This window comes from Phoenix dactylifera, chromosome 6 (assembly GCF_051530095.1).
Source record: "Phoenix dactylifera cultivar Ajwa chromosome 6, Ajwa_hap1_PhDact_Kaust_v1.1, whole genome shotgun sequence".
Taxonomy (NCBI): Eukaryota; Viridiplantae; Streptophyta; class Magnoliopsida; order Arecales; family Arecaceae; genus Phoenix; species Phoenix dactylifera.
The window spans coordinates 21,570,142-21,588,717 of NC_143195.1; the positions used below are offsets into that span (position 1 = coordinate 21,570,142).

Sequence of the window (18,576 nt, forward strand, 5' to 3'; positions counted from 1 at the left end):
GAAATACTATTAGCAAGTGTAGGGCTACAACAAATCAAACCAAGAGTTGATACTTCGGTCAGCACCACACTGGCACTTGGAGCCATCAGTCATGGTGAATTACAAATGATTATTTGTAAATATGTTGAATCTATGCTAACAAGAGTCCTTAATAACAGAATCGACCACTCTCCAAGGAATAAGGGTCAAAATTGCAGCGGCCTCACAGTACTAACCATTTGCATCATGAAGGCTCAAAGGCATCCTTTCTAATGGATGCCACCAGGGTTTTTCTGCTCGATGCATGCTCTAATTCTATATGCCGGAGTTAACATGACAATGGAAGGCTCAGTTCAAACTAGGACTAAGGGACATGAGTCGTGGAAGATCCCCATGTTGATTATGAATGAGAGAGTTTTCTCTTGGATATTCATGGATGGTTCATTCAATCTAGAAGCAAAAGGTACAAATAATGTAGGGTTGGTAATAGTAAGAACATATTCCTTAAGTTGATTGGCAAAGGCACATCCGCTGCTTTTAAGGCCGAATACAAGGTTGTGTTATGGGTTATAAAGTGAATATAGATTTACAAAGTTCTAGATATTTTCTTACTATGCTCTCATTTAGCCAGTTTATCAGCCTTAGATACCTCGGTCAGAAGAGCAGGAAATAAGGACATGCAATTTTGAAACCAGGTGCATGCTTTTGGCCAGTGCTTGCAACTTTGCCTCATTTATCATCTCTTCCTCAGCTAAGTTCATCTTCAATCCCTTCAACTTGATGCGAGCCTCCGCCATTGGAAACTATAGAAAGTGATAGCTACTCGGCTAATGTGACTTCCTCTTGGAGATTATCACAAGAGCTCTTGCACATGATGATTTTGCCCTCAAACGTTGCTACATCAAGTTCAAACTCTTCCTTCTATGAGGTCCCTTGCCTAGTTTCTTTAGCTGTATGGCGATAGCTTGATGCATCTCAGAGAAGTTAGAAAGCTGGCTCCTTAGACTAGTCAAGTTTGCCACTTGGCCAATAGGTAGATCAAAGGCATGCGGTGGAGTATCAATTGCACCTCAAATTTGGGCCATCCTCCGTGGGCTAGTTAGGCCATTGAGTTCCAAGCCAATAACTTCCTAAATTGCTTGTTTGGCCACTAGGATTTTAACTAAAGAAATCGATGGAGTTTTGACCGAAGGAGGCACTATTGAGTGTGCAGCAAACTTGGCCCTCACCTTGACTAGTGAACTAAGGACAGAGCATCCACAACCATTGCCAGTCTGCTAGAAAAGAAAACAATTTGTTAGATTGAGACCAAACAATAGAAAATAAAGATGATTATTTACCTTGGCCTCTTGGTTATGCTTGGAGGAGCTCAAAAACAATGGTTTGGACGAAGACTCTAGGATCGGGTTAGTGCAAGGGATTGATGATAAAGGCTCTATTATATCAATATGGCTGCTTTTGGTCACCACTTTAAAACCTTGCTGAGTTGGACATCGACATTTTATACTACGTATGGTAATGTTTGGTACATCTCATCACCCTCTCTGACCGATGGCCGATAGGATGTGGGGGGTATTGTTTACACTATATCTTTAGTCAAGGTGCCACCTGAGAGACATGTGCTTTTAGCTACATAGTGGGGTTCGAACATAATGGGTGCAATAGGGCTTCCGTTGAAGGGCCCGATGTGAACTAAGGCTGGGGTTATAGGGATCATAGAAAAGCTGGTCATGTTGACTAGAAGACATTATGGCCCAGGCCACATACAGAAGTAAACATGATCCAAATAAATGAAAATGGACTAGGCCAAAGAAAAACTAGTAACAAAATCGAGGGCGATCAAGTTTGATAATCGATCTGATAGAAGATACTAAATTTGACTGTTAGGATGGAATTGAGTAATGGAGGACAGTTGGTGTCGTTACCAGAACTGTCAAGAAAGCAAAGGCCAGACATGGGTTGCCATCATCATAGTGGGTAGTTAATATATTGTTTGTCTTTTAGTATAAATAAGTAGATATAATCCAAATAAACGACATTTCATCTTATCTTTAATTATTTTTATTTTATCTTTAATTTTCCTCGCTTGTATTTTACTAGTAAGACTTTTATTTATCCTTAGGAGCAGCAATAAAGTATTCTGATCATAGCCATGACTACATCCTATCGTATCCTAGCATCCTTCTTTCAAATAGGCAGTGTGGTGGTAGCGAAAGCTTTTAAAAGTCAAGATATCTAAACTCATTCTACTTTATCATCATCCTTTATTCATCCTATTTATGGTTAGTCCAATACTAGTGGCGTGCTGGTATATCTATCCCTAGCCATTAGAATTGTTATAAGCTTAATTTCTGGCACGCCCGTCCTCAAACAGAAAGGAAAGCTTGCAAAGAGATATGTATCGAATATTGAAAGTATTGTTATAACTACGGATATAAGTCAGATAGTTAAATTTTATGGCCATAAAATTAAAGATGTCACTGAATATAAGCTAAAGTAATTCAGAAATATATTAAATAGAATTACAAATAGAACCGAATATTTGGATATAAATCAGATAGTGGTCTATTCACACATATATCAGATTTTCTTTGATAAATATGAATACAAATAGAAATATTAATCATAAATTCAAATTTGTATCTATCTTTAGATAAATTCAGTGGATTTAAGTGAATATTATCTGTCCATTTGCGTGGCATGAAAGTTCTGGATGGAGTTGGATCGGAAGTCTCGCGTCACGCGGTGGACAGCGAGGTGTGCAACTTTCCTAGAATTTTGAGTGGATGCCGGAATCATCTATTCTAAGTATGGGCCGGTCAAAATCGTGCCTTGGGCAAGATCTTTTTTTGATCCCAGGATGCTATAATTTGGTGAGGCTAGCTGATTTCACGTCTTTTTACTTTTTGGTTATTTTTTTTATTTTATGTTACTCATTTTACGTGGTAGTACGGCTCCACCGATCAACAACTGTCATTATTCTGAATCTTGCTTCCGTCCACGTCTTCGCTCGCCGCCGGCTGGTAAGGCCGATATAATTTCTATGCAGGCCACATGGGTTTGGGTGGTTGATTCTCGTGGACGGAGAAACGTCAGCAGTGATGCATTTTGTCTGCACTTGTGTCCCAGACAATAAAACTCACCGACATGCAGACCCGACAGCAGAATACGTTGTTTCGTACGTCGGGAAGATGGTCGAGCATGGATGCGGTGGCTAAAAGTTTAGAACTTAATTTTTGAACTTACAGTGCAAATCTTTTTTTCCGACCACCGTCATATATGCTCCCGAAGAGCAATGGATGCCATTGAGGTGGTAGCTTAGCAGAATGGAGCCATACTTTTAACCAAGTAGTTCCGATTTCGAAACGGCGTCGATTAAATTGAGAAGACCGGATGCACCCTGCTTGGACACGGAATTTGGAAGGGTTACTAGTCCACTGGCAGCTTCGGTGATGCCAGGTGTGACGTACTCACATGAAAAGTTCGTGCCAGAACTTAGAGGGATCACTAAGCCGGCCCACGGATGAAAATGGTATGAGTAAAACCGGCCGGGGTGCCCAACACATGGTCATTTCTATCCGCATCGAATATTCTCCTGGCGTAGTGGAGGCTGCTATGCAGGGGTGGGTTTGTCCCTTCCTCCCTCTTCCTCCTTTTTTAAAGCAAAAAAAAAAAAAAGCAATGGATTATTTACAGCTATGGTGGTGTTTATGCTGATGTTGGATCCTTTCTAATATGTTTATAGCTAGGTTCAATCTCTTCCTAGTAAATCAAATCCATCATTTGTTTCAGGTAAATCATCCACTTCAATCCTGTCTATGGCTTGTTGGACCACCCGCTATTGATTAATGGGACCCATTTAAGTGGAAGGTAGGTGAATTACCAAGATAAACTTAGACAAAAAGACAGAATTTAACGGATCCGAACTCTCTATCAGATTGAATGGCGATTGAGAATTTGATTTCCAAATTGATGTATCAAGTACGTACGACGTGGAGGTGAAATTTAGATATGCATGCAACTCCGACAGGTGACCTGTGTGCCTTAAAATTTAAAATAATTTCCTCCTAAATCTCCCGGGACATCTGTTCGTAACTAGCTGGAGTCCAGGCAAGGACAATCAAGGGAGTACCAGTTCATGGAGGGTAGCAACTCACATGCAAGCTTCTTGCATGGCGTGGTATATTGAAAAGTGCAGAGCAAATACATTATATGCCAGGAAAAGATTATTACATATTGTTGCTGGAATTTGGACCCGGGGGCGACAAAAGGGCCAGAAAGGAGGAGCTCCGGTGAGAATCGGGGAGTGGCGGTCCGATGGTGCACGGCGTCCTCCAGGGGATCTGCAAGAAGCCGGTGGCCGGAGTTTCCGGCGCCGGCCCTCCGATGCTTAAGTCAGAGAGAGCAAGTATCTGGATGAACTGTAGCGATGAATAGTCAAGGTCTCAAATCTTCCGGCCCTCCCTAAAACGGAGAAGTTCCCCTTTTATAGAGGGGGCTGGGTTACCTGTGATGTGATGGAGCAAATGGTCTGTCGTACAATTGGGCATGCAGTAGAAATTAATGCTCGATCGTGTGAATCAATGCTGTTACTGTAGGAGATTAGGCCAAAGCTCTTAAGTCGTCGTGGAGTCATTCCATCATTCGTAACCAAGCAGGTTTGCCGTAAGAGGCGCGACGTCCGCAGGCAACGGAAGCCATACGCTTTAATTGTTGAGTAGGCTGAGGGCCTGCAGGTGCCATGCGCTTTGATTGTTGAGTGAACCGGAAGCCTACAGGACCCATACACATTAATCGTTGACGAAAGCAAAATGTAGCCCTCCGGTCGTGCTGTGGGAGGATGTGACCTCAGCGCGCAGGTCGGGCGTCTTTGGGTTGGTAGAGCTATTCGGGTGCTTCCAGGTTGAAGAGGTCGGAGGGGGTCGACTCGGTCGGCCCCTGCTCGGAGGGGGTCTGCTCGGTCGGCCCCTGCTCGGAGGGGGTCAGCTCGGTCGGCCCCTGCTCGGGCAAGCGTGGTGACATACTTTTCCCCCAACACATATAATTATTGTAATCAAAATTTGCTAGATGGAGAGGTAAGAGCTTAGAAATAGGATGTCATAGCAGCTGCTTAGATTTACAATCCGACATGGAAATTGTGCAATCAAAGATGCAAATTCCATGTTTGAATGCCAAGAAAATCACTTGCAGTTCTTCGCCCTTATACCATAGTTGAGAAATGCATTTCATTCCGACAGACTGATTAAGGAATTCGCCCAAAATTTTCTGATTGATGCACTTGAATTGAAAGTTAGTGAGGACCTAAACCCTATTTTCACTAATTTTTTTATCTTTTCTAATTTTTTTTTGAGGTTTGAGTTAAGTAGAATGGTGTGTCCCAGAAATGTGCATACTTTGGTTGTGCTGCACATTATTATTTGATGAGGTTACTATAAGGCTGCAAATACGTTGGGCTGACTTGTGACTTGATCCTAACGACCTGCGTAGACCCGATCCAAACCCGATTTCAGGACCTATGGGGCTGGGTCGGGTCCCAAATTTAGAACCGTTCCATATTTCGGGTTGGGTCTGAGTTTATTGAGTTTTGACGTGGTCCGATCTGAACCCAAAATACCCATTCACCCGAAGGGGGGGGGGGGGGGTGGTGTTAAGCAAATAAGCCTATTGGTGCTTAAAGGGTGAGAAAAGAGAATAATTTGGGCTTCCAACTTTATTTAGTGAAGAGATATTTCATTCAATGGATGTTGTTATTAAGGCACAGGAGATTTAGTCTGGCTCAACGGATAGTGATTCAGAAAATCTTAATGGTAAAATTGATGTTCAAATGGCTAATGATGATGCTGATTTAGGTATGTTAATTTCCTTTTTTTTAGTTAAGCCTTGCAATTATGAACAGATGCCATTTGATTACTCATGATGATCATGTGTAAGGTTTATCTTTAAGTGATACTTAAGATACACCTATGTTGCTTTCTAAGTGCCTCACTAAAAAAATACGGAAGATGGAGGCAATACATGTACTTCCTGATATGATCATGAGTTTGGAGGACCAAATCAGTATTGAGGCAAATAGTTTTTCGAAACCTATTTCATAGATCCCTCAGTATTTTTCCAAAAAATATTTTCTAAAATTATATAAACCAGACAACATTCTAGCTAAACATGCTTGAACAAGAAATCCAGATAAGTTTTGTGCAAGCCTAAAATGAAAGTATAATAATTTTAATAAAAGACATTTTAGGAGCTATTTTACAAAATGTTTGACAAGGTTCTGGCCTTTCTTCCTATTAATGAATGGACTTATTATCAAATAAAAAGTCTAGATTTCCTTGGAACACCGAACCAAGGGACCCAAATCAGGTCAGAAGTTGAAGAACATCAAGAAAACCAAGAAAATTGACACAATCGAGCAACATAATTCAGAGGATCCAGTAACATCATCTCAAAAACCCAATGGATTTGAACAAGATTGGTATCTCCCACTCTGAAGAACATACCAAACCCCAAATCATGAGAGAAAAGCATGGAAAAAAATAAACCTTAAAGTGAATAAATTAAAATTTGTAACTCATTGCTATACGCGTGACTTAGGTCCGACCTGGACCCAATCCAGATTCGAACTTATCGAATTGGGACCAGGTTATACATGTACCCGATCCTACTCGAATGATCTGCTAGGTCAAAAATTTTGGCCATAGAGACAACCCGAGCCGACCTAATTTTTTATTGAGTTAAATCTGGGTCCAACATTAGGATCCGAACAAGGAACCGGATTAGGTCGGGATCACTCATGATCCGGTCTAATCTAATTCATTTGCACCTCTAGGTCACTACAATTATGATCTATGTTATAAAAAAAAGAAAAAAAAAAAAATCAATGATTTGCAATTAGAATTTTTTGCTGCTATTTTCTTCGTATCCCAACCTCAATGGCTCCGTATGCTGGGGTCTTGACACAGATTCTGCAAGTTTTACAATTTGTTGAAGACGTGATCTCTCTCTCTTTCTCTCTCTCTCTCTCTCTCTCTCTCTCTCTCTAACTTGTGCTTGGCCTGGGAGTTGAAAGTGCCCACCACTCAAGCCCAAGCCTGAGTTATGAAGGCATCCGCAACATAACAACAAACTACATGCTAACTATGTAGCAATTGAAGAAGCACCCGGACCTGCCATGGGTTCCAATAGAATCATTCTATGATTTAGAAGCTTTGAATCGTAAGGTTTGAGTTATAAAATGCAAGATTCAATTAATAGGGGCCAAAAATATTTTTTTGAAATCCAAATATTATCTATTTGTAAAATTAGTTTAGATTCCAACCTCTTAGCATTATGATTTATATCGTCACCTAGACAAACTCTAAGGATGTTTTTGTGGAGGAGAGGTTGTGTGTAGTAGAGGATATAAGTTTTGAAGGGATACCCCCTATAACAAGGATAGGCTATTTCACAGGATATTTTTTCTTTTGGTTTTGGTTAAAGGGATAAGTGCAAGAAATAAATGAGTACATTCATTTACACAACAATTTGTTTTCATCATATAATAAAGAAATTGCTCTCACTTTTTGATGTGTTCAAAAAATGAATGAAGACAAATAGACTAATTGGAGAGGGTCAATTTTCTCTACTCCACGGGAAAACTCTCACACTAAAATATCGGAATAGATTTATCTCCTCTCCTTCACATTTTGCACTTATCCGAATAGTCCTATTCTAGGATGCTTTTGGACTTCATTTCATATCTTTCCTTTATTTTATACAATTATCTCCTCTCCTTCATTTCATATCTTTGTTAAAATTTGGACTTTCATTTATTAGTTTAATAATAATAGAAATATATATCCTACCAAGATAGAATTTGTAACTTGCTATTCTCTTGCCTAGCAGGCAAAGATTTACCTCTGTTCAAAAACTGATTCATTCGGATCATAAGAAATAGTGGCAATAGTTACTCCACCCATACCTACTTTCTCAAGTATACCAAACACCATCAAAATCATGCTGCTGCTCATATATAAGAAGGCCCTAAAACAACTCTAGATGTAAGAGTTTTAAAGCTGTTACGACTGTATGCTCATTAGGAACAACTACTTGGAAACCCCCCTGATGAAGGTTGGCATCCTCAAAATATTTTCTGCATTATCACTGAGAATCAGTCTTGCAACCTTTTGCTCATGTCCTCATCAAACAACCTTCCATAATCTCCCAAATCAAGAGAGCTCACCTCATCCTGGCGCCAAAACCAGGTTTCATACTGGTACCACCTCATAAAACCTTCATCCTTGATCATCCTCCGACATGTAGTGCATGAGCTGCTCTGACAGTGGAAGAATTCACGTAACCTGGAAGCTCTTTCACAAATGGAGTGGTCTAGTTCCCTGAACACCTGTTTCTGTCCTGCAGCTGTGTGGCCCTCCAGAAGGCAGTGAGATATATTGAGTACCTCCAGATTATCCATGACGTTCAAAATAAGCAGCAGGGCTTCCTTTGAAATTATAGAGCATCGCACGCTTAACACTTTCAGCTTTGGAAGACTGGAAGCAATAGCTGACGCAAAGTACACATCAAAAGTACCCATGATCTTGAGTTCTGAGAAGTTTTTGCAGCTCCTGCTTATTGCTTCCAAGATATAAGGGGGATGAGCGATTGCAGGCATTGTCAGCGATTCCAGCTTTTCCCACCTCTGTATAGCCCGACGGATACCAGCTTTAGTGATGCGGTTCCAAGCTGGCATAACTAGTCGTTTGAGATGAGGAGACCTGTTTTGAAAACATATCAATTTTAGTAACATATAATTATCATTCAAATCTAAGATAAAATCACCACAAATAAAGTAAGTAAATTTGTTTCTGGTCAATGTTGACTGTAGTGCATCTGACAGGAATTTAACAATGTTTGCACTAGATAACCATTACAACTGGTGCGACCGATATGGGTATTTCCATGTCATAATTTCTTTTATAAAAAGAACAGATAATATGTGCTCATATATGGTATGAACACTTGCCGTTTGACCATAAATTGGTTACAGTTAAGAGAACATAAAATCACTCACGCATCTTGATGCTTGTCCCTGGTAAATACTGTTTCTCGATTATTGTGTTTCCTTTGTTTCCTGGAGTCATGCTCTTCTTCACAGGTTCGAAAATTACAGGCAACTTACACTGTTATACATAATCTTTAGGGCACGCTTCAAAAATTTGCTAGGAATAAGTTAATGAAACAGAGAAATAAAAGTTCACCCAAAAAAGCAGAGAAATAAAAACAAATTGTTTTAATACAATATTATGTAATTATCTAATTAAATAGCATCAAACCACTGTTCTGACATGTGACGTAAAAAGAGAAAAAGGCCAGCTACTGATAAGGAAAACTTTCTGGTTGTAGTAGCGACATACAACTTTGTTAAAATGTAATTCCAAAAACAATATTTATGAGAAGCTTATGACCTTATATTGATTTCTCTCAGAGATTATGAACCAGAAAAATGTTTCTTATGGTAACAGTACATAATTATTAGGATTGTTACCTCTCAACAATGTAACTCAGATGCTCATCGTTCATATATAGATTATAGTGGTATATCATGCAGGTCACATTTCCACGACTGAGCGCCATTGCAATCCTCAATACTTGTGTCAGCCTCCGGTCAGACCTTTCATTCACCCAGATGTATGGTGATGCCCTGGTTGGAATAAAATTAGATTTCAAAAGCCCTAGATCAAGAGTGTTCCATATCAATGGATCTGAACAAGCCAAGCGCCATGACCGACAAACTTGAGAAACTGGAGCCAGCTCAATCATGTTCAATTCCTTGAACATCTTCACTAGGACATCAATGTCCATGTCTTCCCACCTCTTACCAATAGATTTAGTGTCTGCCATCCTTGACAACCTAAGAATCTAGGGCAAAAGAAAAGCATTAATATAATTCATAGATCATCAATTCTATAAGTTAAACAACCAATTTTCACCGAAAGCATCACAAATCAGCAACATGCCAAAGTATATTTCAGCACAATGATTACATGTACTTAACATGCATATAGCTATCGCAGTGAATAAAATATTAAGTGTATTGGTAGCAACAAAAGTCTGTCAGTTTAAAAAACCACCAACTATAAAGAAGCCATGAATCATGCAGTCATAGCAAACTATATCCATGTTAATCAACACCAGTTCTGAACAGATCTAGTTAAAATTAAGCATAAATAAATTACATGCTGAATATATAAGCCTAGATCTTAAAATTTTATTTTTATTTATACATGTATTAGTGTATTAATGTGATAAAAATTTGAATAGTTATCCAAGAAATATGGTTAGTTTAAAACTCCTAAACATAAGAAGTTGAGACTTTACTTGTTCGGAAATTTAAATTTTTGGGGTAAGCAGGATTTATTAGTGTCACAAGGAATCTAATTGGGTAAATTTCGCTTCAAATCATTATATAGTCTCTATAAAGCTCCAGATCTTAATAATGATATGAACTAGTTAGAAACAGTGGCATTGATTAAACTCTCTCTCTCTCTCTCTACCCTCTTTTCTCCCCACATATCTATCCATCTATCTATTCGTTGTCTTCTTTTTTCTTTACCTTCTTTTTCCTCTTCTAATTCTTCTCTTTCTAATGCTTCTTGTTCACCATTTTTTTTTGGTCTCCACCATCTACTTTTAAAGAAGTCAATGTTCCATCTATTATTTCTTTCCTATCAATACCTACACATAAACTTTCCTTTCTCATTATATCATGTCTAGATGGAAACTCAATACTTTGAAATATCTGTTGGGCCTCCCATCATATCCCCCCCCCCCTTTTTTTAAGGCACTGCTCATCATACCTTCTAGACTTTCCTCCTCCTGAAAGCTTCTTATTTTAAGTAATACCAATTTGGTATCAGATAAAGTTCCCGGTCATTTAAAATGAGCATATGCCAGTGATGCAAATCGTCCACATCAGAATTCATAAAAAACAAGCAAGGCTTCAAGTATCGGTGCCTGTGGGTACTAGTGCAGTACATGCTGCTGCCGTGCCCAAACAAAAAAAAAGAAAAATTAATCCCTTTTCAAATGAAAAATATCAAAAAAGAGTTCATAGTGTCACACCAATTAATTCCAGGTGCTGATAAGGACCCAGCATGTTATGTGCTGATCGCTACAGCCAGCATTTGGAATCATGAAAGCAAGTATAACCTAGCATTTAGTTTAGCTTGTCCTTGTTGTTTTACATCAGAACTCTCCACTTTGTTTTCCTGATTATAAAAAGTCATCTCTATAAATTTTTAGCATCACTTATCAATTCATCATCTCAAATACCCTTGTACAAATAACTTAATATTTTATACTTAATTGGTCATGGATTGCAAAAGCCTGATGACAATACTGATGGCTCATTAACGTGACATTTGATTAAGACTACGCTAGCAATCATGCAAGGGGATAAGGGTGTATGTGTCATGCAACTCTTGAACAATTAAAATCAGTACTAAAATTATGCTACGAAAAGGAAATATGGCTGCATATGTTCAGCACCGCATAGAGGATTATAATCAGTATACTCAAATTTGCAGCTAAATTCTTAGTTGTAAATAGCCTAGCTTTAAGTCCTACATATCTTGAGTTATTCATCAGAACTACAGACACATGCATCTCACAATTCTAAAATAACTATGATGAATATTAACAAGAGTGCTATTATACCACCCCATATCACATCCTAATAGTTAAGAATATGAACGAGATCTGATCTATGGGAGGTGTAGAATATATTTTGCGGCAAATTTTCCATGTTGCCCTGCCACAAGTCTGCTTTTCGTGCTGCATTATAACTATCGGGATTTGGGAGGTTATAACAAGGGCAACATAACTTTATTTTCATAACAATTCCCATCATCCGGAATGCTCATTCATACTAATCATAATTTGAAAGCAATAGCACCAGATCTTCAAATTTCCTCTGTGACTTTACCTATTCTTGCAATATAAATATCAAAACCTTGTCTATCTACTTGAATTATGACTTCCATTTGAAATTCTCAAACATCTTACACCAAGAAGGCAAATAAAAGACTAAAAACAAACACAAGCATTAACAGCGTGCATAATCAAAACTTTAAAGCCCGAAATTCAGAAATGGAAAGATTAGCTATTGCCATATTCAATCAACATTACTCACACATCAAGAAAAGGGGTAAACAAGTCTCCAGATTATTTGCAAAGAAACTTTGCCTCAGATAATTTCGAGATAATTCTGACATTAAAAATCTCTCTAGTACTTAACCAAGAAATTAAGGCAAGACATGGAAGATATAGTGTTTTGGTGATCAATCTCATTGGCAACTATTTCAAGTGACGAAGCATGTGGGCCCATGCAACAACAGACGAATAGATATATTGGGTTATGTCTATCTTCTATGTTGGTGATTTAGCCTGTTCAGAGAAGGCCATTAGTGGTAATCTCTCCTTACAGATTTATTAGGTAACCATAATGAAGTCAAACAGAGACAATAAAGTCCTATCAAGTAGCCAGACTTTCTTCGCCCATCAATCATACTACAAAATCTAATTATAAGCACACGGATATCATCTCTCAAAGACAAATTAATTCTGTTATTTTTTTCTTGTTCATCTCTATTATGTTCAATTTTCTCTTCCTTCCAAAAAAGATTACCAGTGTTAGTAAAACCACAAGTACAGTGGCAATCAAGCTTACTAAAACTAGAAAATCCTTACTTCTGTTAAAGGGGTCTCGTAATTGGGACTCTTGTGGTGGACAGTCAACATATATCAAGTTGTGCAAATGTTTTTGTCACTAATTTGTTTTTAAATTCAGATGCTACTACGGATATTGTCTTTTTCAAAATAAATAATCTAATCTTTGTTCAAGCTTCAAAAGTATGATGGAAATTGTTTTGTCAATTACCACATGTCCAATAAACAAGGTATGCTGAACCGACCGGAACCGGTCGGTTCAGCCTATACCGAATCGGTGCCAACAGGCACCGGTACGGTACAGTGTATAAAAACGGTTCCGACCCAAACTGGATCGGAATCGATTGGTTCCGTACTTGTACCGGTGCGAACCGGGACCGGTCCAACCACATTTTTTCCACGCGTGGGTGCGCGAGGAAGAGTGCCCGCGTGCGGGGAAGAGTGCCCATGCGGCTGGAGCCCGCGTGGGCCTCTTAATGCCATAGAGTGACATTGGCATTTAACGCGTCCGTGCGCGGCATTTTTTTTTTTTTTTGGAATCGCGTGCGGACGCACGAGCAGAGAATGCGCGCCCGCGCGCGATTCCCCGCGCAGGAACCACGCCCGTGGCTGATTCCCCAGCAGGGAATCGCGCCCGAGCGGGGCAGCGTGCCCACGCGGGCTGCCAGCCCACGTGGGCCATTTAATGCCATAGAGTGGCATTAAATGCCACTCTGTGGCATTTGACGCGTCCGCGCATGTCAGCAGACGCGTTGTTTTTTTTTTTGCCTTTTTTTTATTCGAAGTCGGTACCGAACCGGAACCGGTGCTCACCGGTACGCCAGTACAGTCGATCCGACGAACCTTGCTAATAAAAGTGTCTCTTTAAATTTTTAACATCACTTATCGATCAATCATCTTAATTACCCTTAAATAAATAGCTTAATATTTTATTCTTCATTGATCATGGCGAACAAAAGCCTGAAGAAAATATTTATGTCTTGTTAACTAGACATTTGATTAAGACTATGCTAGCAATCATGCAAGGGGATTAGGCTGTATGTGACATGCAACTCCTGAAGAATTAAAATCAGTATACTTAAATTATGCTACGAATCATGTAAGGAAATATGGCTGCATATGTTCAGCACCACATAAAGGACAATAATCAGTATACTCAAATTTGCAGCTAAATTCTTAGTTGTAAATAGCCTTGCTTTAAGTGCTAAATATCTTGAGTTATGCATCATAACTACAGCTCCATACATCCCAAAATTCTAAAATATCTATGACAATAATTAATAAGAGTGCTAAAAAAGGAATGAGATCCGACCTATGGGATGTGAGAACATATTCTGCAGCAAATTTTCCAATTTGGCCTGCCACAAGTCTGCTTCTCATGATGCTTTATAACTATTGGGATTTGGGCGGTTATAACAAGGGCAACATATATTTATTTTCATAACAATTCCCTTCATCCGGAATGCTCATTCATACTAATCATAATTTGATAGAAATAGTAGGAGGTCTTCAAAATTTTCCCATAATTTCACCTATTCTTGCAATATAAATATCAAACCAAGGTTCACCGAACCGGCACCGGAACCCATACCGGTTGGCGACCGGAATGATAAGGTAGGGATCCGTATCGTGCCGTTCCGCTGCAAACTGTAATTTTGTTTGAATTTTTTGAACTGAAGTTGGCAAATAGTTTGTTGACTTCACTATAGCAAGTCGGCAAACTATTTGCCGACTTCTGTTGAGAAACAGCAAAAATAAAAAAGATCCTAATTTCATTTCGAAAACAGGGAGGGCATCCAAGCCCTCTCTTCCTTTCTCCAAGAGACTGGGACCTCTCTCAGCATGTCTCTCCCTCTCTCCCCCTCTCCCCCCTACCTCTCCCTCTCTCTCCCCCTCTTCCTCCATCGCCCTCTCCCTCCCTCCTCTCTTTTGTCTCTCTTCTTTTTCCCTCTCCCCCTCCATCATCTGATTTCTTAAACTGAGGAGCGGAACCGAGCCATTTCACCCTCAATAAAGTCCGATACACCCTGAACTGGGCAGTTCAGGATGCTACCATCTTCCTTGATCAAAACCTTATCTATCTACTTGAATTATGTCTTCTTGTTGAAAATTCTCAAACATCTCACACCAAAGAAAGCAAATAAAAGACTAAAAAAATTGCAAGCATTGACAACATGCATAATCAAACCTTTAAGGCTCGAAATTCAGATATGGAAAGATTAGATAATGCTCATATTCAAACAAGATTACTCACACATAAAGAAAGGGGTAAAAAAATCTTCAGATTATTTGCAAAGAAACTTTGCCTCAGAATATTTTGAGATAATACTGACATTAAAAATCTCTCAAGTACTTAACCAAGAAATTAAGGCAAGAAATTGAAGATATAGCGTTTGGTGATCAAGCTCGTTGGCAACTATTTCAAGTGACGAAGCATGTGGGCCCGATGAGACAATAGTTTAATAGATAATATCGGGATATGTCTATCTTCTATGTTGTGGATGTGGCCTATTCAAAGGAGGCAATTAGTTGTAATCTCTTCTTAAAAATTTACTAGGAAACCATAATAAAGTCAAACAAAGACAGTAAAGTCTTATAAAGTAGCTAGACTTTCTTCGCTCATCAATCATATTACAAAATTTAATTACAAGCACACAAATATTATCTCTCAAAGAAAAAAATTAATTTATGTTATTTTTTCTTGTTCATCTCTGTTATGTTCAAGTTTCAAATCCTTCCAAAAAAGATTGCTGGTGTTAGCAAAACCACAAGTGCAGTGGCAATCAAGCATACTAAAACTAGGAAACCCTTACTTCTGTCAAAGGAGTCTAGTAATTGGACTTTGGTGGTGGATAGTCAAAGTATATCAAGTTGTGTAAATGTTTTTCGCATTAATTTTGTTAAAGATTCAGATGCTACTACAGATGTTGTCTTTTTCAAAATAAATAATCAATTCCTTCTTCAAGCTTCAAAAGTACGATGGAAATTATTTTGTCAATTATTACATGTCGAATAAAAGTCATCTCTATAAATTTTTACCATCGCTTATCAATCCATCATCGTAATTACCCTTATATAAATAGCTAAATATTTTATTCTGCACTGATCAGGGAGTGCAAAAGCCTGGTGACAATATTTATGACTTGTTAACATGACACTTGCTTAAGACTATGCTAGCAATCATGCAAGGGCTTAAGACCGTATGCGTCATGCAACTCCTGATGAATTAAAATCAGTATACTTAAATTATGTTATTAATCATGAAAGGAAATGGGGCTGCATATGCTCAGCACCACATAAAGGATTATAATCAGTATACTCAAGTTTGCAGCTAAATTCTTAGACGTAAATAGCCAAGCTTTATGTCCTAAATATCTTGAGTTATTCATCATAACTACAGTCCAATACATCTCACAATTCTAAAATATCTATGATGATGATCAATAAGAGTGCTAATATGCCACCCCATATCAGCTCTGAATAGTTAAGAATAGGAATGAGATCTGATCTATGGGATGTGGAGAACATATTCTGCGGCAAATTCCATTTTGCCCTGCCACAAGTATGGCTTGTGTGCTGCTTTATAAATATTGGGATTTGGAGGGTTATAACAAGGAAACATATCTTTATTTTCATAACAATTCCCTTCATCCGGAATGCTCTTTCATACTAATCATAATTTGACAATAGTACCAGATCTTCAAAATTTCCCATGTGATTTCACCTACTCTTGAAATATAAATATCAAAACCTTGTCTATCTACTTGAATAATGTCTATCAACAACACTTGAATAGATATATTGGGATATGTCTATCTTCTATGTTGGGGAATTAGCCTGTTTAAAGGATGCCATTAGCCGTAATCTCTTCTTAAAGATTTATTAGGTAACCATAATGAAGTCAAACAGAGATAGTAAAGTCCTATAAAGTAGCCATACTTTTTTGCTCATCAATCATATCACAAAATTTAATTACAAGCACATGGATATTATCTCTCAAATAACAAAATTAATTCTGTTAATTTGTCTTGTTCATCTCTATTAGGTTCAATTTCTCATCCTTCCAAAAAAGATTACTTGTGTTAGTAAAACCACAAGCACAGTGGCAATTAAGCTTACTAAAACTAGAAATATCCTTACTTCTGTTAAAAGGGTCTAGTAATCGGGTCTTGTGGTGGATAGTCAACATATATTTTGTTAATGTTTTGCTCCATAATTTTTTTAAAGATTCAGATGCTACTACAGACATTGCTTTGTTCAAAATAAATAATCCATTCTTTGTTCACGCTTCAAAAGTATGATGGAAATTATTTGTCAACTACTACATGTCTAATAAAAGTCATCTCTATAAATTTTTAGCATCACTTATCAATCTATCATCTTAATTACCTTTATATAAATGGCTTAATATGTCATAATTCATCGATCATGGAGTGAAAAATCCTAATGACAATATTTATGACTTGTTAACATGACATTTGATTAAGACTATGCTAGCAATCATGCATGGAGATAAGGACATACATGTCATGCAACCTCTGAAAAATTAAAATCAGTACTTAAATTACGCTATGGATCATGGAAGGAGATATGGCTGCATATGTTCGGCAATCAGTATACTCAAATTTGCAGCTAAATTCATTGATGTAAATAGCTTTAAGCCCTAACTATCTTGAGTTATTCATCGTAATTACAGCCCCATACATCTCACGATTCTGAAATATCTATGAGGATTATTAATAAGAGTGTTAATATGCCACCCCATATCATCTCTGAAGAGTTAAGAATTTGAATGAGGTCCGATCTATGGGACGTGGAGAACATATTATGCAGCAAATTTTCCATTTTTCCCTGCCACAAGTCTCCTTTTTGTGCTGCTTTATAATTATTGGGGGGCTCTAAAAATGGCAACATAACTTCATTCTCATAACAATTCCCTTCATCTGGAATGTTCATACATATTAATCATAATTTGACAGAAATAGTACCTGATCTTCAAAATTTTCCCTGAGACTTCAGCTATTGTTGCAATATAAATATCAAAACCTTGTCTATCTACTTGAATCATGTCTTCCTGTTGAAAATTCTCAAACATCTTACATCAAACAAAGCAAATAAAAGAATAAAACAATCGCAACCATTAACAGCACACATAACTAAAAATTTAAATCCCGAATATCAGAAACAGAAAGATCAGATGATGCCCGTATTCAAACATGATTACTCACACATCAATAAAAGGGTAACAAATCTCCCAGATTATTCGCAAAGAAACTTTGCCTCAGATTATTTCGAGATAATTTTGACATTAAAACTCTCTTGATTACTTTAACCAAGAGAACAAGAGAAGAAATTGGAAAAAAAAAATCTCCAAGTTCTGCAAAAAAAAAGAGAGACTTTGGAGGAAATTACATACTTTCTCTACGCCCTTTCCACTTTCAAGAATTCAAACTGCCTGAAATCTCAAAAGGAAAAATCCCTCAACGCACCAAAGAAAATAATTAGAAAAACAAAAACATAACTTTTTTCCCCAACAAGTCACCTTTCCTTCTCCCCTCCTCTCGACCTCTTCTCCAACCATCAACCCATTCTAGAGCATCACCAAGGACATAAGTTAACATTGATAAAACCACTAAAACCGAAATTCACCAAATATAAGAGATCTTTAGACACCAAAATGGGAATAAAATCTCAAAAACCTTATTGTTGCTGGAAATTGGACCCGGGGGCAATCTTCGGTCGAGGAGAGGGAGCGGCGAGTCTTCACAAGGGAGCGGCGGTCTGTCGGCGGGCGGCGTCCTCCGTCCGGGTGCCTGCAGAAAAGCCGGTGGCCGGGTCTTCCGGCGCCGGCCCTCCGACGCTCAAGTCAGAAGGGGGGCAAATTATATGGGA

General features: G+C 38.3%; 1 protein-coding gene across 4 annotated transcripts; it reads right to left on the reverse strand.

The window, feature by feature from the left end:
* Window positions 1-7,949: 7,949 nt before the first annotated feature.
* On the reverse strand, window positions 7,950-18,355 carry LOC120107704 (F-box/LRR-repeat protein At3g48880-like). 4 transcript variants are annotated; one of them, XM_088723356.2, is made up of 5 exons: window positions 18,227-18,332; window positions 18,101-18,139; window positions 17,673-17,758; window positions 9,503-9,876; window positions 7,950-8,732 (listed from the first exon to the last, which is right to left on the reverse strand). In XM_088723356.2, the coding sequence occupies exons 4-5, from the start codon at window positions 9,856-9,858 to the stop codon at window positions 8,126-8,128; spliced, it is 963 nt and encodes a 320-aa protein (XP_088579482.1). In that variant the 5' UTR covers window positions 9,859-9,876; window positions 17,673-17,758; window positions 18,101-18,139; window positions 18,227-18,332; the 3' UTR covers window positions 7,950-8,125. The 4 variants fall into 4 exon arrangements, with proteins under 4 accessions (XP_088579482.1, XP_038977039.1, XP_088579483.1 ...); XM_039121111.3 differs by lacking the exon at window positions 17,673-17,758; XM_088723357.2 differs by lacking the exons at window positions 18,101-18,139; window positions 18,227-18,332 and adding an exon at window positions 17,913-18,012.
* Window positions 18,356-18,576: the final 221 nt, after the last annotated feature.

What these genes read in the sequence shown, in the direction of transcription:
- LOC120107704 (XM_039121109.3), bottom strand. Translation starts at nt 9,858, where the DNA reads ATGGCAGACACTAAATCTATTGGTAAGAGGTGGGAAGACATGGACATT. An exon ending in CTGAGTTACATTGTTGAGAG is followed by an intron (nt 8,733 to 9,502) that starts GTAACAATCCTA and finishes TTTTCAAAACAG; the next exon opens with GTCTCCTCATCTCAAACGAC.